Raw genomic sequence first — 22,169 nt, 5'->3', positions numbered from 1 at the left:
CAGGGTGGCATACAATAATGGCAACAATTTGATGCCTATACACAGTTAAAACACACAGTATATAAAACAGTTAAAAATTATAAATACTACAATATAAAATATTTAAACAAAAGGTTAGATCCATTCATCCAAGAAGCCTCATGCTATAGCCAATGTCGTCTTTGCCATTTATTCATTGAAAGCCTGAGCACATAGCCATGTTTTAAGGGCTCTTCTGAAGCCCAAAATTTTCCGATCTCAAGCATTTTGGATAAAAGATACTAAGCCTGTATATATTTTATGACACTTACATACACACACACACCTGCATCAACAAGTAATGTTAGAGAGTTAGCAGTATACTTGCATGTTTGCTGTTGTCAAGCAGAGGTTATGTTTGAGAAAGCACCATCACAGAACTTAAACAAATGTGGTCTTCTCCTCCCAAGAAGAAGAAGAATCATTCATCGTGGTTGTTCTGCTTCTAACAATAGGAAGGCACTGTAGATAAAGACTTATGATTCCTCTGTGATTTTAGGACCTTCAATATCTGGCATGATGAAGAGATTAAATGCAGTAATTTGTTATATAAAGATGTTTGAATCCAAAATAAAGGTGGACATGTTTTGAACAGAGGTAACAATACCACTGGGAGTTGTTAGTCATGACTAACTTGTCCAATGGTTCTTCAGTGCCACTAAGTCTAACTCTAAACAAACATTAGCATGAATCCAGACTGCTATACTAATCAAAGGATTTTTATTCCTTCACACACTCATCCATTTCAGTTTTCAAGATAGCATGCAGAAATTGCAAGGCAATTATCCTTTCCCAAAATAAACAGGTAGGGTTAAAACACAAGACATTTTTCTTCCTTCCCACTGATACTGTCCCAGCACCCATGGCATGAAAAGAAGTCAATAGTAGCCATGAATTAGAATTTTTATAGAGATTCTTAATCATTTACTGTCTGCCCCGCCCATTATATAGCCGTCTTGCATGTATTTTTATGAATTAGTCAGCAAATGTTACATAAAAAAGTTTAATAATTCAGCAATATGTAAACAGTACAAAGCAAGCAGCCTCCAAGGATATGTTTAATAAATAATGCATGCATTACAAAGGATTGTCACTATTTGTGTGAAAAATAAGGAAGAAGGTGTGTGTGCATGTTGGAAGTCTATAGCAGGGTGCTCAGTGTTTGCAACAACAACAACAAAAAACAACACTCAACTGCTTCACAGTGACCCTTATGGTTTCAAAAGGTCCAACAAGGTTCAGAGAATACTGCAGACAGCTTTTTGTTGATAAGAAAAGAACAATGTGCATCTCAACATTGTTGAAGTAAAGATGTTTTCCCCTATATAAAACAGCAATGAAACCAATGCAATCTGTATTTTTTCCTTTCTAATTTGTAATTGGAAAGCCATGTATTTCTGTCTCACTGCATATTAAAACTTGGCAGTGAAAAAAGTACAGTTTTAGCAAGTTTAATATTTAATTCTTCTTTGTATCTCTTGATCTTTTAAAAAGATCTTTATCTGCCTATTGTTTTAAATTACATTTTGAATGTGCTTTTAAAAAGTGTTAACATTATACTTTTTATTAGAATTGTTCATTTAAGTATATTTAATAATTTTCTGTAGTTGTTTGAGCATTGAAGAATGCCTCTGGATGTGAGGGTTCAAGTCCTTTCTTGGGCATGGAAGCCCACTGGGTGACCTTGGGCAAATCACACTTTTCCTTAGAGCAAAAGTTCCCAACCTGTTGTCCATGGACTACCAGTGGTCCCTAAGAACTAACTTATGGTCCGCAGCCTCACTGTTACTACACTGTTGCAACGAGAGTAACTGGTCTCACAAAACCCTCTTATTGTGCCAAGGCAACAGAAATCTTGTGAGGGGAGAGGTTGACTACCCACGAAAGGCATGACAACAAGCCTCCTGACTGCTGCTTCTCCTCCTCCTCTCTCCCCCTGAGCGGAGCTATTCTGTGTGGTGCCAGGAAGCGGGGGTGCCGTGGTATCTTTGTTTTTAGGCCTGTTCTTGGGGTTATTTGGAGTAATGATTCAGAAAATCGCATTGGATAGACCACATCAGCTCTAGATTATTAAATATGGTTTTCTGTGGGCGAGCAGATGGCGACTACTGGATGGCATATGTTCTGAATCAGAAACCAGGGCTAATGTGGTCTATCCAATGCAATTTTCTGAATCAGCACCCTAGATAACCAAACTGAATGTAAAGTTGCCCAAAAACTGATTCGTAACCCTTTTTGTACTAATGTTGGAGAGCAGCCCCTTGTCAAAGTGGTCCCTGGCCAAGTGGTCCCTGATCAAAAAAGGTTGGGAACCACTACCTTAGAGGAAGACAATGGGAAATCCACCCTAAACAAATCTTCCCAAAAGAATCGTGTCAAAATTTGCTTTAGGGTCACCATAAGTTGGAAACAACTTGAAACGACATAACAGAATAATATTTTAGCTGAACTTTGTTTTAAGTTGTTGCAAGCCTTAAAGGCACCAGACCATATTTGATTTGGAAAGTTAAGCATGGTTAACACTTGTATGGAAGACCACCAATAAATACCAAGTGCTGTGAGCTATATTTCAAAAGAATGAAGTGATAAAACCATTTCTGAGTATTCCTTGTTTAAGAAAACCCTATGAAATTCCTGGGGTCGCCAAAAGTTTGCAGGCTTTAAGGTACATACACAAGCAGTGTTGGCTCCAATGCCAGTAGAAAGATGAGAAGTTAATTAAATTTATCTGAGGCATGATTATCTGGAGGAACGATTTTGTACAATTTCTGTGTCTCTTCTATTGCTGATTCATGAATGAGAAGGGCTATCCTCGGCATGGTAGATTGGGTCACATGTTTCTTTCCTGCTTCTGCAAAATATACTTTTATCATGGGAGCTGATTAGATATGGAAGCGATAACAGTCAGTTAATCAAAGTGTCATTAATCATCCTGTTAGAAAACTGACTATGCAAAGGCATGCTGAAATTTGCATTTCTTTCTGCCAGGCTGGCTTTTCAGAAATGTGTGTGTGTGTGTGTGTGTGCATGTGTTAGGATTAAAATAAATTCTATACCTAAGCTCCAAGAAAAGGGTATAGAATGCTGGAGGCTGCATCCTCTTTCAGTTGGGAACGCTGTAAATTCCTTTTGCCCTGGATGAGCTCTGCATTTTCAATGAGGTTAACTTGGCAACATTCAAGTTGATTTTAATAAAAATAGCAGCTTTGAGGACAAGGAACAGAGGCTGCCAAATTTAGAGGCTGCCTTGCTCAATTATTCTTACACCTCCTTCAGGTCTACTCAGAACCCGTAAGCAAATTAAGTATATGAATTGCAATTTTGTCACACTAAACTCTCCTCCCTTTTCTACAGCATCGGAAGGAATAACTTGGTCCCATTCAGTATGTGTCTGATCAGGGTAATCTCTTTTCTTTTCAGCCATAACACAAAGACAACATCATGGCTGGATCCACGACTTGCGAAAAAGGCTAAACCCCCTGAAGAGTGCAAAGAAAATGGTAGGCAATTTAGTTTTCATTACGGCTGTTAACATTTAAAAAAAAAAAGATGAGTTTTGTCTGTGATCTGTTGTACATATAAAATATTTAGGGAATGAGGTGATAGGGTGTTTTCAATGTGGCTGTTGTTATGTATCTTAGTTCTTGACATAGGATATTTTTCTGCTCCTTTGTGTGTGATATCTGCTCTCGCGATGATATTCAAAGCTGAGAATAACAAGTGTGTGTCCAGGGTGGGTGCAGGCACAATAGGGTGGGGGTTGTTGGTAGCATATTTGACTCTTGGGCTCCCCTTTCCTCCCATCCTGCTCTGCCGAGTGTGCTGATATTCTGAGCTTTTCAGTCTCTGCTACACACAGTGCCCAAGGTGATTGTTACAGAGCCAGAGAATGAATATTATGATGTGATTTGTTTTGTCGAAAGAGCAGTTCTATGCTGTTAAGTAGTAGACAGTTAAGATTAAACCAAGGTCTGGAGGGGATGGAGGAAAGAAGTGGTGGGGAAATGTCAAGACAGTTGCTTTTTCAGTAAAAAGATTATTTTTTTAGGCTGGAATCAAATATAACCCTGAAAGATAATTTAATCATCACTTTACAGACTGATTTAATCCATGGAATAAATGTATTTGTTAGTACTCTGATAGTCATACGTCTTACTACATATAGTAAGAGCTGTATGTCTTAATAAGCAATTCTTTTTAGCCATGCTTTCCAATGTGAGAAATACATTTTTGTTCAACAAGCCATTTTCACAGCTATAAACTTCTGTTGAGACTCCACCCCCCAACCCCCACCCCCACCCCAGTTGTCATATGTGGTCCTATTTAGGCTTCAGTGAATAGCCATGCTTTTTCAGAGCAATCCTTAATTTGCCACAAAGCAGATGGACTACCAGTTTAAAATTATGGAAGTAGATTTTCATGAGACAAAAGAGTTCATCATCCATTTTTGTTTAAATACCTTAGGGCAGAATATACCCAGATTCCCTGGGAAAAGCAAATAACTTGCATGTGTTGGTAGGTTCAGCACATGGAAAATGGTTCTGGCCAACTTTGGAGAAACCTTATTATTTTTTACATCATAGTCTACCATATTGATCACTGTACTGTGACCCTTTGTATAGCATTTTAAGGGACTCAAGGAGTTGCCTTTGGGAAAAGATGATACCTTCTACCACCTGAGGAATGGTTGACTGCTGGAAGAGAGGGCTGGCCTAAAGTCCTACATGGCAAAGATTTGAATGTGAATCTCATTGATTTCAGTCCAGTGTTCTACTAGCTAGACTACCTCTAACAATGTATGATAGTTTTACTGTTCAGGTTTTCTGTATCTATGTACAAATCAGTTTTTTAAATTGGATGGAGAGACTCCACAAATAGGTAGACTCTCCTTCTGAGAAAGTTGTCCTCCGTGCCTAGTGAAAACAGAAACAGTGACAGAGGGATGGGCAGAACATATTTTCCTCCTCTTATGTTTACTTTATACAGATATATGGAATGAATGTCTGGAGGAGGTAATTGGTTGAATGAGAAAAAACAAATTGAAACTGAATCCAGACAAAACAGACGTGCTTGCCATCCAGAGTTCTAATCTTGGAATGGAGGTGTATCAACCAATCATGGATGGGGTTACACTACCCCTGAAAGACTGTGTTTGCAACTTGAGGGGGTTCCTGGATCCGTCTCTCTAAATGTCAGCACATATAGATGTGACAGTCATGAGTGCTTACTATAGTTTCGGCTGATCTACCAGCTATGCCTCTTCCTAGATTTGGAGGACCTGAAGATGGCAGTTCATGCACTGATGACCTCAAGGTTGGACTTCTGCAATGTGCTCTACATCGGGCTACTTTTGTACCAAGTTTGGAAACTCCAGCTGGTCCAAAATACAGCAGCTAGATTGGTTATGGGAACATCTAGGAGTGAGCATATTACATCTATCCTAAAGTTACTCCACTGACTACCAATTAGTTTCCGGGCAAAGCACAAGGGGATGGTTTTGACCTTTAAAGCCCTAGATGGTTAATTTCAAGGGAACTATTAATCCAAGTAACTCCAACTCTCAAATATCAGGGTCCATTTTCCCCAAAGCTCTCCAGTATTTTCTGTTGGTCATGATAGTTCTGTATGCCAAGTTTGGTTCAATTCCATTGTTGTTGGACTTCAGAATGCTCTTTGATTGTAGGTGCAACTGCAATTCCCAAATGTCTAGGTTTGTTTACCTCTCCAGTATTTTCTGTTGGTTATGGGAGTTCTGTATGCCAAGTTTGGTCCAAGTCTGGTCTTAATGGTTGGTAAAAGTCAGAGCTGAATCGATTGAAGGTACTACAAATCCCATCATCCGTTGTCGATACTCCCCCAAACATACTGTTTTTGTGATTAATCACTATGCTTTAATTATGTTTGATTTGTAACAATGAAAATACATCCTGCATATCAATATTTACATTACGATTCATAACAGTAGCAAAATTACAGTTATAAAGCAGCAACGAAAAAAATATGGTTGGGGGTCATCACAACATGAACTATATTTAGGGATCACTGCATTAGAAAGGTTGACAACCACTGATTTAGATGCTATTTGCCCACTCCCCTGGAATTTTTTTACTTGGGAAAATATGTATGTCTATAATGACAGACAGAATGACAGATCAAGTAACAATAATGTGATGTCAATATACCTCACAACCTCTGAGGATACCTGCCATAGATGTGGGCGAAACGGCAGGAGAGAATGCTTCTGGAACATGGCCATACAGCCCAGAAAACACACAACAACCCTGATGTTATTTTGTTTTTTATGATTTACAGTAATACTATCTGGCTAGCCAACAAAATCTTCTCAGCAAAGAGAACAAGTTTAAGTAAACTCAATAAAAGATTTGAAGAGGTATTCATTGAGCAGTAAATGTTTCTATAATCTGTTTTATGTGCTTTCACATATAATACAATGTCCAGTGATCAAGAAACAACACAAAGGATTTTAACAACTTAATATAGCCTTATTTTCTTCAAAGTGTGCCATGCTGTGAAGTTGCATTAATTTTAGCTTGCCATATTTTAGTTTGTTCTATGCATTACTTTACCAAGGACTATTGTCTTTTCCAATTACTATAATCGTCATGATATGTCTACAGTATGACAGTCTCAATTTAGTAGTCTTTGCTTCTGGTAAGACTTCAGGCTTGAATTTATCTAAGATCTATTTATTTGTCTTTTTAGCAGTCCATGGTATCTGTGCAACTCTCCTCCAGCACCACATTTCAAATAAACTGATTTTTTTTCCTATTAGCATTCTTCATTGTCCAACTTTCACAAGAATATATAGAAATTGGAAATGGTATGCCCTGGATGATTCTGACTTTGGAATATAGTGTAATGTTTTTAAATTTGAGGGTTGCTTCTTATTCTTAGGGAGGATCTATAGCAACCCACTACACCAAGGAGGGTATGATGTACACTGGATTGGCTCCAAGATGAGTTAGACAAGCTCTACCCTGGCTATTGTGGAGGTAGGAGGGAGTTCCAACTGGCCAGTGGCACCTAAAGTGGTTTGGCAGCACTAGATGGCCAGCCAACCGTGATAAGGGTCACCTGCAGGTAATTGCTATAGAGGATTGGTAGGTTGGGAGGTTTCAACAATATATAATAGAGAGGATTTTTCAAATTGCCAGAATTGCAAAGGCTTTTATTTTTGCTACCACCATTATGTAGAGGATTCAAACTGGCTACCTCTAGCGACACTGCCACCAATGCTTTATTCAGGAGCCTCTTCTAGATTAGGATATTGAGAGAGATATACGAAACACTTTGTGTGAGGAAAACAAGAAATTGTTGTTTATTTGTGCTTTGAACAGTAAATATTTGTGATGGTTTCATTAACAATGAACAGTAAAGATGCTTAGCGATTTCATTAAAGGCTTATGCTTTTCTCTTCAAAGGATGTTCAAAGGATGTTGGCTTCTGTGTAAATATGTTCCTTCAACAAGGAAACACAAACAGGACAATTTACTTTTTTAATCCACTTTTCTTGAGATTTAAATAGCAACATGCTGTAGAGTTCACAAATATAGTTCCCAGCCCTTCCGTTCCTGAAGACTTTAACTATATTTCCTCAAGGAGGCTTCCTTTACAAAACACAGTTCCCAGCTGACTGAATTCCAAACTCCAACTCCTAACTGACTGAATTCCAAAATTCAACTCCTAACTGACTGAATTCCAAGCCCTAACTGAAAAAGAATTCCCTGACTCCCTGGCTCCAGCTGTCACTTTAGCTCTGCCCATCTCTATTTGTTAAGCAACTTCTCGTTTTGCATCAGCCAATCAGACTCCACCTATTGTAATGGCTGCTTGACTACTCTTCCCCCTTGCTCTGGGTCAGAGTATAGTCCAAATTCTGAGCCAGAATTCAGATTATCTCCCGACTTCGGTTAACAAAAGGAAGGGCCACATTAAGATAACCTTGCCCTGTGTTACTTCTGATCTACTCCATTCGCTATTTGGCCACTACGGAGCTGATCTAGAGCTCATCTGACCTAAGTACTTTTACTGTTCTGAATTCTTCCACACAGTTTCCACTTTGCTTAATGACTGAACCAAGGTATAAATAATCTTTAGTCATCATCGTCTTCATTACTCTCATTGAAATTTTGTTTGTCTTCTTTATATTCAGTTATAGCCCTGTTTTTGCACTTCTTAGTTCATCAGTAGCCATTTCAAGTCTTTGCGATTTCATTTAACTAATATAGTGCCATCTGTGCAGCTGAAGTTGTTGATGTTCTTTAACTCAGTTTTCCTGCCTGATTTTGTTTTCTGTATGATGTGTGCGGCACATAAATTAAGCAGATAGGATTATAAAATGCAACCCTGTCTGACCCCCATGCTGATAGGAAACTACAGTAGCCTAATACCTCAGAGTATAGGTCATGCATTATGACAATCGTATGTTATGCTACTCCCATTTATTTTAGAGTGAACCATACTTTCTCATGATTTATAGTTAATGCTTTTGCTATAACCTATATAGCCCTGGTGGCACAATATGTTAAAGCACTGAGCTGCTGAACTTGCGGACCACAAGGTCCCAGGTTCAAATCCCAGGAGCAGAATGAGCGCCTGCAGTTAGCCCCAGCTCCTGCCAACCTAGCAGTTCGAAAACATGCACATGTGAGTAGATCAATAGGTACCGCTCCAGCGGGAAGGTAACGGCGCTCCATGCAGTCATGCCAGCCACATGACCTTGGAGGTGTCTATGGACAACGCCGGCTCTTCGGCTTAGAAATGAAGATGAGCACCAACCCCCAGAGTCGGTCACGACTGGACTTAACATCAGAGGAAACCTTTACCTTTACTTATATAGCACTGTATATGTTTTTTAATTCATTGGCGTTCATCACATTCTGCAGCACATTTTGCTATCAATCAATCAATCAATATTTTTTATTGATTAGCCCTTAGGCCATATCACAATGCCAAACCAAACAAGGCTTGATAAGACATGATTACGCTCAATGTAGTAAGTTAAAATAAGACACTTATAACAATACAGTAAATAAATATGATAAAACTGAATATATACATCATATTTCCTTATCACCCCTACAATTTACCCCGATCAACCCCACATATGTGGTTCTCAAATGTATTGTTTTGCTTCAATACAGAGTTGTTTTATATGTTATTTTTGTGTCTTTGCCACACATAAAAGATGTTGTTCTGATGTGAGATTCCCATTACGTTTTCCGTTTGATATATGGAACAAGGTACAAGTCTCTCTAGTTCCTCTTCAGATAAATCTTTCGCTTTTTATATTTTGCTATCGTTTTTCAATGAATAACTCATAGACAATGAATATCTCATAGAGTCTCAACCAATTCAACATATTTTTGGCAGCCACAAAAACAAAGGTTTTGGAGTATAACAACTACTTTCAATGTAAGTACCACACAATTAAACAGGAGATAACACTTTCAAACCAGGAACATAATTTTATTTCAAATTTTGTTACATAGTGTTATCCAACATATGTTTACAATATGATCCTTAGTCCCTCCCTTCTTTTTTGAATTTAGCATGGTCATCTGGCGTGTCTCATGCTATATATGATAAAAGCCTTTCTTGTAAAATCTTCAACATTGCTTTGCTTGCATCGAGGTCAGTACAATGATCCAGTGGTTACTACACCTAGAAATCATGAAAGGTTTGGAGAGGTTAACAATTATTTCTTTTTTTTAAGTGGGTTGGATTTAGAGTTATATGTGCATAATGTGATATTCTCTGTTTTTGCTTGCCCTCCAATAAGCTCCCATAAATTCTACACAGGAATTCAGTGAACTCTGAATCCCTGTGAATGAGGTGGACTGTGTTGTGTATGAGAGAACAAGAAACTGGAAGGTTCCCAAAAATAGAGTGACCTTCCGCAAGTGAGTCTTTGCATAACTTTGGAGAATGTTCCCTGTCCCCTGCATCTCTCCCTACTCCCTCAGCAAAATCCACTCTATTAAAAAGGGGCCCTCAATCCTCAGGATTTTCAGAGATGGAGAAACTGTCATGGGAAGAAAGCGACCAAACTCAAAAATGTATTAGTGTGAAATATCAATATGCAAACAAATCTTGTAAACCTTTGTGACTAAGGACTATAATATTCATCATAATCATAATCATAATACTTTATTTATAACCCGCTTCTTTCTCCCCAGAGAGACTCAGAGTGGTTCACATGGGGATCAAGCCCAACCAACAGATAAAACAATACGACAGCATATATAATTAAAACAATAACAATAAAATAACATTCAGAAAAGACATAGCGAGCATCATGACTAAACGGTGGGGCTATTAAGAAATTACAGGGAAGGCAGGCATGTGCAAAAACGCAAGGCAATGAGATTGAGGAATAGGGTAAAGTGCTGAGGGTTAGGGCAGTAAATAGTTAAGACTGGATGGTGATGAAAACGGACCTACTGTTTGAAAGCACGTTGAAATGTATGAAGCAGTCAAAATGGCATTGCAGTTAGACCATCAAACATGATGCAATTCTGTGTACATTCCACAATTGCTGATTGGTGAAATGAAACCTGTATTATTACCAAGAGAGAAGGAGGAAAAGTCCTAGCTCCAAATGGCTCTGCCAGTCTCCACCATTTTGTCCTCAGTTTCAATCAGATGACTACTTACCGGTATTTTGGCTAAGTGCCGTTTCCTTCTTCCACTGGCTCCTCAGTTCAGCCATAGACTTGATAAAATAGACTCATGCAGACAAAGTGGCTTCTGGATTTCTCCACATTCCCTCCTTACCTCTCATGAAAGATTGAACTACAAAGCTGCATTGAAACAAAAAAAAAGTTATTGTGCCTGCAGATGAAACTCTAAAAAATATTCTGAGAAAATTGTTGTTTTGTTTTTTTTTAAAATGGAAGTGTTAAAATGGGGATGTATCTTATATTCAGTGGTGCCTTAGATTCGGAGAAATACGGAATTTTATGTTAATGTTCTCATTCAGATGAAGTACTGCCCCTATTTCCCCACTGATGATCCTTCCCTATGACCTAGAGCAGATAAAAGGATACAGCACAACACTGCTTGAAAAGTATCCTGTGTTTTCCAATTTTCTTGGATGAATACTCTGTGCTCTGTAAAGCTATGTTGTATAATTAATTTAGAACAATGGTGCAGCATAATATGAAGGGTAATTTATGGCATGTGACCTTCTGCAGTGTGCCACATGCTTCTATGCAATGATGGAACATTTATATTTGAATCCCTGAAGAAATGTTTTACTCATCACAAGCAGAGCACAAAGAAAGTGATTTCCCCAACTCCATTTTAGCTCTCCTTAATCCTCCAGAATGTAACTTCTAAATGTCAGAGATGCATGATAGTTTTAACAAAGAATATTTTTATGATCATATCCTTGGCAGTGTTTCTAGGCATCTTAAAGTTTATTACAATATTTCTCACTGGAATATTTCCTTAAAGCTCTTTTAATTCAGCTCACTAGTGGAAGAGAAATAGAAAGCTGCGTAGTTGAATAAGAGATAAAGCTCATTGAAAATTCAACCAAGGAGGAAAGAAGGCCATTGATGGGTTTTCTGAATTTATAAAAGAAACAGCTTGTACTTTGTATTTCCCTAGATATATATATTCTTTGTAATCATTTCCTCATAAAAGTATTTCTCTTGGGACAACAAATTGCTAAACAGTAGAAGGCACAATATGTGTAACTCCTTGTTTAATACTGCTTAGTCATATTCCCATTGTTGAAGATATGGAAGTAAAAACATATGCACTATATGCAGGTGCCATTTTTATTGTTGGGATATTGTTGGGATATTCAAAGACCTAGAGCAGGGGTCCCCAAACTATGGCCCGGGGGCCGGATGCGGCCCTCCAAGGTCATTTACCTGGCCCACGCCCTCCGTTTTATAATATAATATTTTTATATCAGTTTTAATAATATGTTATATATACATATAATATTGATAAAAATATTATAATGTTATACAATATAATACTAATAATAATACCATATAATAATATTAAATTATATGTTATATATTACATATAATATTACAATACAGTGGTATAGTTCAATATATAGTAATATATAATGCTAATATTGTGCTATGCTAATAATATAATATATTGTTTGTACATACAGCTGCTCTGAGTCCCCTTTGGGGTGAGAAGGGTGGGATATAAATGTAGTAAATAAATGTAGTAAATAAATAAATGAATAATTTTAGACTCAGGCTCGCCCAAAGTCTGACATGACTTGAAGGCACACAACAACAACAACAACAACAACAACAACAACAATCCTAATTAACTTGACTATCTCATTGGCCAGAAGCAGGTCCACACTTTCCATTGAAATCCTGATAGATTTATGTTGGTTAAAATTGTTCTTATATTCAAATATTGTATTGTTCTTTCATTGTTGTTGTTTTTTGTACTACAAATAAGACATGTGCAGTGTGCATAGAAATTCATTCATTTTTTTTTTCAAATGATAATTCAGCTCCTCAACAGTCTGAAGAATTGTGGACCGGCCCACTGCTTTAAAAGTTTGAGGATCTCTGACCTAGAGCATCTGACAGATTTCGATTGGAAAAGGGTTCTCAAGTGGAGAGTGGTTAAGAATCTGTCAATAAAATTAAAAGAAATGTATACAAAGTCATATGGAAATGGTATACCACGCCGGTTAAACAACACCAGATGGATAGGAAGCAAAGTAACTTCTGCTGGAGATGTGGCATGCACAAAGGGTCATATTTTCATTTATGGTGAGAAAGCCCCCAGTTGAAGAGTTATTGGAACAACATATTTATAGAAATCTGTAACATTACAGGATTAAACATCACCCCGGATGCTAGGTTAGCTTTATTAATGGATGCCACAAAGTTGAATTTAGAAATGGAAAAGAAAGAATTGGTGGTTATTTTACTCACAGTGGCAAGACTTATAATTGCAATGAATTGGAAAATAGTAACCCATCTCACACTGGAATCATGGTATGGGGAGGTATGGAACGTGGCAGGGAGTTCCAAAGTTCAGGTATCAGATCCTCCCTCTTCCAAACCATGTACAAACGTATGTACATGAGTAATAATGCATTTATATTAATACTGTATGCAAGTGTTATCCTATCAATGCTTAGTGATTCTGTATTTAGAGTTTTAATATATAGTTATATTGTATAGTATTGTTTTCAATATATCCTTTTCATCCGTGTCATTCACATGTATTTGTTTTGTACTCTGTAATTATCGAGAATAACAAGTTCCTTAAATCTTACTAAACTAATGCATTAACATCAAGCTAAAAGCCTTATCTAATTGGTATTTAGCACCTTGTTTGATGAAATGCCTAATGGCAGTTGGTAATAACTATGATGCAAGACTATTGTAAATACAGTTGAGTCTCACTTATCCAAGCTAAACGGGCCGGCAGAAGCTTGGATAAGCAAATAACTTGGATAATAAGGAGGGATTAAGGAAAAGCCTATTAAACATCAAATTAGGTTATGATTTTACAAATTAAGCACCAAAACTTCATGTTATACAACAAATTTGACAGAAAAAGTAGTTCAGTATGCAGTAATGTTATGTTGTAATTACTGTATTTACGAATTTAGCACCAAAATATCATGATGTATTGAAAACATTGACTACAAAAATGGCTTGGATTATCCAGAGGCTTGGATAAGTGAGGCTTGGATTAGTGAGACTCTACTGTAATAATGATGACCATCATACAGTTGGCCCTCCATATCTATGGATGGTGTACCCACAATTTTCACCATCCATGCCTTGAAAATATTCAGAAAAATATGCCAAAAAAGCAAAATGTTTTCTTATTCTATATAAGGGACCCCATTTTACTATATATATAATGAGAGTGGAGCATTCACAGATTTTGCTATAAACCAGAACCAAACTCCATTGATACCAAGGGCCCATTCTATATGTAGTGTAGATAAAACAAGTTCATTATGGTCTTTTATCTACACTTGCATAAGGTATGTTGTATGTTTTGAAATGTCAGTTTTAAGGAGACAAGTAAAATTCAGTGTTTTTCCAAAACTTCAGCATGGGTTTTTATGTGGAAGTTGTAAACTGTTGTGATAAGTTTTCATATTAAGAAACTTGAAGTTGCATGTGGTTTGTATGCAGTAGTTGTGGGGTTTGACAAGGATTTGTGAGACCCAGATACAAATTCGTACTAATCTATGAGGTTCACTGGTGACCTTGTCACACGTGCTGCTGGGATTGGCCCATCTTGCCACATCCCAGTGGCGCTCACCCAGGAGACATGGGGACCTGTTGCCCCAAACCGTCATGGCTTCCCCCCTGCTTCATCACATGGGAGGAAGCCTCCTAAATCCAGCTTAACCCCTCTTTCCTATGGCAGCGGCAGGGTGTTTTTTTTCCAGTTAGACCATGGAGCCACCCTGGAAATAGTTTTCCTGAGAGTAATGGGAGCTGTCAGGCTTTATGGCGATACTTAAAAAACCCCATCACTGCCACTGAAAAGAAGTCCATGTGAAAGGGTTGTGGGCCAGAGTCATTTTGAGGGTAAAAATGGGGAAGGAAAGATAGGGCTGTAGTGACATATATCCATGTAGGTGCACAAAAATGCTCTACGTTCTTGGAAATGGAACTTGCACAAAACAAATAGTGTTTACACACTGCATAATTATAGCACTATGATTTCACGTTAACTGCCATGGTTCCATCTTATAGAACCCAGGTGCCCCTTCACACAACTCAATTATATGTATTGTCGAAAGCTTTCATAGCCGGAATCACTGGGTTGTGGTGAGTTTTTTTGGGCTGTATGGCCATGTTCCATGTTCACAGCAACCCAACATAATTATAGCCTTTTGAATGCCATGGTATCTTCTTAGGAATCTTAGGATTTGCGGTTTAGGGAGAGGGTTGGACTAGATAGGTCTTGTGTCTCTTCCAGCTCTATAATGAGCATTCAGATTTCTCAGAAAGAATTCCATAGGATGCATTCATAGCAATCAAAGTGGAACCATAGTGCTTATAATTTGGAAACGCAAGGAGGTCGAAACACAGTATAGGTTGCCATTACTGGGCTGGGCTGGACTGAGACACAGAGTCTTTTGTGTTCTCTCTCTCTCTCTCTCTCTCTCTCTCTCTCTCTCTTTCTCTCTCTTACACACACAATCATTCCTACCAACCTAAAACTGAAATGGTGAAAAATACCCCAAGCTTCCCATCTCCCCTCTCCCATCTTCATTGAATCATAGAATCATAGAACCATAGAATAGTAGAGTTGGAAGAGACCTCATGGGCCATCCGGTCCAACCCCCTGCCAAGAAGCAGGAAATTGCATTCAAAGCACCCCCGACAGATGGCCATCCAGCCTCTGCTTAAAAGCCTCCAAAGAAGGAGCCTCCACCACAGCCCGGGGGAGAGAGTTCCACTGCCGAACAGCCCTCACTGTGAGGAAGTTCTTCCTGATGTTCAGGTGGAATCTCCTTTCCTGTAGTTTGAAGCCATTGTTCCACATGGAACAATTGACTGGTTATAATGTAGCAGTGGACTTACTCCACTTGTATCTGGCCCATGTTGGGATTCCTTTGCCGAGTAATTTTATCTACGCTGGCTGTCAGTTGATTTTTATTGATCAGATATCATGTACATGACATTTATAGAGTGGCAAGCTTCAGAATATACTAGCCTGTGGATTTTTATGTGTGTGTATAATTCCCAGAATTCACCTCTCTGCTATCATGGCCAATAGTCATTCTGTCTGGTGGATTCTGGGAGCTGTAATCTAAAAAAACCAACTTTTGCCATCTTTATTGATGGAAGCGGAGAGGAGCATGTTAGTATTTCTGGCATGCTGCTTCCACCTCAGTTGATGACCCAGAGAGAATAAATGAAGTGCCATCATATGCTAAATATCCTATCTGTTCTTTCAATCAACACAAGTATGAAATAAATATCAAGGAGAGGAAACAAGCTGTCCTGTTTCTGGTTTGCTCTAGCAAATGATTCTCAAGAATACAGGTCATATTTAGAATACATTAATGTTTATAACTAGAGGGAAAAACAGTCAAATCAAGGGAGAAGAAACACACCAGGCAATTAGCAGCATTTTGCTAGTTCCTCATCTTTATAAGAGCTCTCCAAGTCACTTTGGCTATAATTATTATTTGATCCTGAAAATATTCAAGAGCAGAAATATTACTCTGAAATGTCAATATATTTAAATCAGAAGCAACGAAGCTTGTTGATTTCAGAAAAATATTATTCTATATATGGAACCAGGAACTTTATTTTCTTCCTGTTTGGCTGTTTTGTGGCAGGTCCATGCAAGAAGTCATGAAAAACTGAAGAAATACTAATATACCATAGTTCACTGATTGTAAAGCACACTTTCCCCAAAAAATTGCAGTTGAAAAACGGGAGGCCTTTTAGAATCGAGGGCATTGAAACTGGAAATATTAGAAACAATAATAGATAAGGAAGGGAGGTACATAGTACTAATATGCAAAATAAATGGCAAGAAATATACAATAGGAAATGTATATGGCCCAAATAAAGGACAAAAGAAATATTTTAGAAAGTGGTTTAGGAAAGTACAGGAAATTTATCAAGGGGAGCTAATAATTGGAGGGGATTTTAATATGGACCTTAGAAAAAACAAAGACCTTGTAAAAAAATGGAAAATGGAGGACATATTTGAAGCAAATCTCATAAAACAAAAGCCAACATACTTCTCACAAAGTCATAAATCTTTTTCGTGGATAGATTATATATTAATAAAAAATACTAATAGGTCTAGAATTTTAAATATGGAAACACAACCGATCTGGATTTCAGATCATGCACCTATTATAGTGGAGTTAAGGATAGAGGAGCCTGATGAAACGGAGGCAATAAAAACTTGGAGATATAAACATTTTATAATTAAGACAGAAAAACTTAAGAATGAACTATCAGAAGAAATAAAAAATTACTTCAAAGAGAATAGGGGTTCAGCAAGTACAGAAACAGTCTGGGACACAGCAAAAGCAGTAACTAGGGGTTACTGTATAGCAAAAGAAGTGGCAGTAAAGAAACAGCAAGATAGAGAAAGGAAAAGGGTGTTTAGAGAAATAGAGGAAACACAAAAATTACTACAAAATAAATACCAAGTGCAGGTGAAAGCAAAGTTGGAAAATTTAAAGAAACAGTTAGAAGAAATTGATAATTTGGATTTATGGAAAAAAGATATATTTATTAAAAATAATTTCCAAAGACAAAATACGAATACAACAAAAAAACTGGCTAACTATTTGAAGAACATGAAAGAGAAAGGAAGAGTCATTCAGTTAAAAAATAAATATAATAAAAAAGTAAACTCGACCAAGGAAATAAGGGAGGCATTTGTAGACTTCTATCAGGAATTGTATAAAAAACAAATACATGGAGAATTTGACGAAAAAATACAGAAAATAATAGATAGAGAAGACAATAGGAAACTAGGAACAGAAATATCGTATCAAGAAATAGAACAGGTTATCGACACACTGAAAAATAGAAAATCTCCAGGAGGGGATGGATACACTGCAGAATTTTACAAAGAAATGAAAGAAATAATAATTCCAGAATTGAAGATTCTATTTAATAACATAATGAAGGGAGGGAAAATCCCTGACACATGGAGAGAATCAGAGATAATAACAGTAAGAAAAAGTGGGAAAGATCCAGAAGATCCCAATTCATACAGACCCATTAGCCTCCTAAATCAGGATTATAAAATATTCACGAAAATATTAGTAAATAGAATAGAAGAGATTATATCCAAAATAGTAAAGGAAGATCAATATGGTTTTATAAAAGGCAGGAATATTGCGCACCCTATAAGAAATGTATTAAACATCCTTAATCATAACAAAAAAAGAAAGTTTGCACTATTAAAGTTAGACATTTATAAAGCCTTTGATTCACTAAACCACAAATATCTGTTACAACTAATGGGTAATTACGGATTTGACATTTCATTTATTAAAATAGTAAAAGAGTTATATAGTAATTCAAGAGCAAGAATAAGAGTAAATGAAGGCTTAACAAAATATTTCAAAACAGAAAGAGGTGTAAAACAAGGTTGTCCTCTGTCTCCGCTCCTATTTGGATTAGCAATGGAACCTCTAGCAGATAGAATAAGAAACAACGGCAGGATAAAGGGATATCAAATTAGGAACGAAGAGGTGAAGATAAATCTTTATGCGGACGATATTTTACTAATAATGGAAAACCGAGCAGAAGCTATTCATGAAATACAAATAATATTAAAAGATTTTGAAAGGTATTCAGGATTGAAAGTGAATATGAGCAAATCAGAAATGATGATATACAATATGGGGAAAAAGGAGCAGAAGGAGCTGCAGACAAAAATGGGAGACATAAAAATAATAAGAAATAAAATAAAATATTTAGGGATAACCATTACAAAAGAAATAACTAAGTTAAAAGCAGCCAATTATGGGGCAATATGGAAAAAAATCCAGGAAAAATTAAAAGCCTGGGGAGATAAACAATTAAGTATCCCACGAAAAATATTAGCACTAAAAATGTGCATAATACCCAAATTACTTTACCTGTTCCAAACCCTATCAATAAAAATAGACTATAGACAAATAAAAGAATGGGATAATACCTTGAGAGAATGGATATATGGAAAAAAGAGAAACAGAATAATGAAAAAGATTCAATATACCCCAAGAAGATTACTTGGATGGGGATTTCCAAACCTACAAAACTATTATGAGGCCTTTCAACTAAGATCTTTACTAGAAATAAGTTTAAAGGGAGAAGATAAATGGATAAAAGTAGAGAACGAAATAAATGAAGGGCGGGGAAAATATGGGCTATATACTAGAGATATTAAAGAAATAAAAGAAAAACTAACAGGTCCAAGAAAGATTGAGTTTGAATGTTGGCAAAAATGGCAAAAACTATGGGCAAATAAAATTTCTGGAAAGACCCCAATTAAGAGCATGGGACTCCCTGAAAGGTTGGTAAATACCTTAGAAGAAAAAGGATTAAGGAGGGTAAAAGATATGTGGAAACAAGATGGAGGGATAATTAACTGGCTAGACCTTTTGGAAAAAGGGGGAAAAGAATATTGGTTAAAATTAAGAGGGATCTGGGAAAAAGTAAAAAAAGAGGGTGCACAGCCCACTGAAGAACTGAAGGTAGATAAATTGCTAAATGCAAGAGAAAAAACAAGTAAAGGAACAGTGGCAAAAATATACAATTTAATGGTAGAAGATAAGGAATTTATGATCCGAGCAATACGTAACAAATGGAATGGGGTTAAAATATTAAGCACACAAGAAGTAGACGAAATAATTAGGAACATAAATAAAATAAAAACAGAAAAATATAATGAATTAGAAAAAAAGATGGTATTAAGATGGTATAGAACTCCGGAACAACTGTCTTATATGATAAAAGGGAAGAATTCAAAGTGCTGGCATTGTAATAAAGAAAAGGGCACTTATTCACATATGTGGTGGGAGTGTTCTGAATTAAAAAAAATTTGGCTAATGATACAAGGGAAAATCCAGGACTTATTACAGATAACAATACAAATTAATAATGATTTGTTACTTTGGGGAGTGCTGGATCATCCAAGTATAAAAACTGAGTGCCAAGAGTTATTGAAAGTAACAATAAGAGCAGCACATGCTGTGATTGCTAGAGGATGGAGAGACAAATCGAAATGGACGTTAAATAATTGGAATGATTATTTGTATGATCAAGTGTTGTTAGATATTACAGGAATTATGACTAACCAAGTAACAAGAATGAATAAACAAAAGGACATTACAAACAGATGGAAAGACTACTTCAACTGGGTGAAAAATGGAGGAGCCAACGATTACATTAAAGAAAAAATACAAAGACTTTACCTGTGGCTGGATCTGCAAGATTAATATAAACATACTGTGGTTGAGGAGGGAGGGTGTGGGTGGTAGGGAGGGAAAAAATATTGGAAAAAAGGGAAGTAGTATTGTTATGAATTATGAATTATAAATGTAAAACCCAATAAAAATGTTTTAAAAAAAGAAAAGAATCGAGGGCATCTTAGAAACACAGTTTCTTTTAGAAAAAATAAAGAAAGATCAGGAGCTGAGAGTATAGGAGGGAAACCAGCTGTTTTGGGCAGCCCCCAAAAATGCTTCCCTTCCACTGCTGCGGGCTCATGGGGCCAGCCCTCGTGTGGCTTCGCAGCTCAGGGCTGTTGCTTGCCACTGCTGGTAAAGGGAAAGGATCAGGGGTGGTGTGATCAAGGGCTTCTCTCTCTCTTTCTCTCCCTCTTCCTCTCCCTCTTCCTCTCCCTCTTCCTCTCCCTCTCCCTCTCTCTCTCTCTCTCTCCCTCTCGGCTGCAGCAGGAAGAGGGTCCAATGGAGGAAGAAGCCCTGTACCAGGAGCGTGAGACAGTGGTGGTGGTGGTGGGTCTTTATTGCTCCTGGCACACAGGACTGCCTTCCTTCCACAGCTGCCTCCATTGAGAGTGCAGGAAAAAGAGAAAATCCTCTCTAAGAGAAATTTGCTCCACTTCTGTCCTACAGCTTCCAAAAAGGAAAAAAGGATCAAAAGTTCAATCTCTGGCTTTCCTCTGTCTCGGAGCTCTGCTTATGCTGTGTTTTATCTACTGACTGGTGTTGGGTGCGCTCACTTGCCCAGCCAACTTTGAGGGGAACTTTGAGGGGAACCTCCTTCTTGGGAAGCATAGTTCCTGCCAGGATGCATGCCACAGCATCTGGCCAGGTGAGGGACTACAGTTCCCACAAAGACATACAAAGGAGAAGTAGAATATAGGCCTAGGACATATTTTTCCACCCCAGCCCTATGCTCCCTTTTTTTTCCCTCTCTCCTTTGCATCATGGTCATAAAGATGCACCACAAGAAAGTTGTGTGTGGTTCTCCCCAATAGGTAGCCAGTCGGGTGAGCATGCCAAAGAGCGTAAAGTGGGCAAAGCTTGCCATAACAGTCCACATAAGATTACACTCAAGTAAGATAATCTGCTTGACGGCAAACAGAAGGTCAGCTTCCTCCCATCCTTTCTGCCTTGTTTTTATTTGTGTTGTACTTTGAAATGGTCATATGACTGGTCAAATAAATAAATTGTTGTTATTATTATTATTATTGATACAACAACATTGTATTATTATTATTATTATTATTATTATTATTATTATTATTATTTTATGACACAGCAAACAAGATAGATATGCTGGATTCCATATCACAAAATCACAAGTCGAACACTTCCCAAGTGTCTAGGACTGTGTGATGTATTTCCGGATGATGCGCGCAGACCCCAGCAAGGTGGCCTTTTGCAGTTGGCAGATAATAATTTTGTCAATGTCTATTGTTTCCAAATGCCGGCTGAGATCTTTTGGCACCCAATGTGCCCATCACCACCAGGACCAACTGCACTGGTTTCTGCCAGAGTCTTTGAAGTTCAATCTTGAGGTCCTGATAGCGGCTGAGTTTTTCCTGTTGTTTTTCGTCAATGCGACTGTCACCTGGGATGGTGACATCAATGATCCAAACCTTTTTCTTTTCCACAACTGTGATGTCTGGTGTGTTGTGTTCCAGAACTTTGTCAGTCTGGATTTGGAAGTCCCACAGTATCTTTGCGTGCTCATTTTCCAATACTTTTGCAGGTTTGTGATCCCACCAGTTCTTTGCTGCTGGGAGGTGGTACTTGAGGCATAAGTTCCAATGAATCCTTTGGGCCACATAGTTGTGCCTCTGTTTGTAGTCTGTCTGTGCAATTTTCTTACAGCATATGATATATGATCAATGGTTTCGTCAGTTTCCTTGCACAGTCTGCATTTTGGGTCATCAGCTGATTTTTCGATCTTGGCCTTAATTGCATTTGTTCTGATGGCTCCTGGGCTGCAAGGATCAGGCCTTCTGTCTCCTTCTTCAGGGTCCCATTCGTGAGCCATAGCCAGGTCTTCTTCTTCTTCTTCTTCTTCTTCTTCTTCTTCTTCTTATTATTATTATTATTATTATTATTATTATTATTATTATTACAATTAGAAGACACTTCCAATTTTGGAAAATAGCCTACCTAAGCTCAGAAGCCAGAAAAACGTGCTCCCAACAAG

The 22,169-nt window shown here is 37.5% G+C and overlaps 1 protein-coding gene across 21 annotated transcripts in view; it reads left to right on the top strand.

Annotated features, from left to right (window-relative positions):
- magi2 (membrane associated guanylate kinase, WW and PDZ domain containing 2) overlaps positions 1–22,169 on the top strand; it is a 929,612-nt gene that overhangs the window by 584,034 nt on the left and 323,409 nt on the right. For all 21 annotated transcript variants that reach the window (XM_062983516.1, XM_062983514.1, XM_062983518.1 and 18 more), the window contains one exon: positions 3,439–3,518. In XM_062983516.1, the coding sequence (XP_062839586.1) occupies positions 3,439–3,518 (80 nt within the window). The remainder of the gene's footprint in view (positions 1–3,438; positions 3,519–22,169) is intronic.

This window comes from Anolis carolinensis, chromosome 5 (genome assembly GCF_035594765.1).
Source record: "Anolis carolinensis isolate JA03-04 chromosome 5, rAnoCar3.1.pri, whole genome shotgun sequence".
NCBI classification, from domain to species: Eukaryota; Metazoa; Chordata; class Lepidosauria; order Squamata; family Dactyloidae; genus Anolis; species Anolis carolinensis.
The sequence above is the reverse complement of the archived record's forward strand: the minus strand, read 5'-3'. Positions and strand labels throughout refer to the sequence as shown.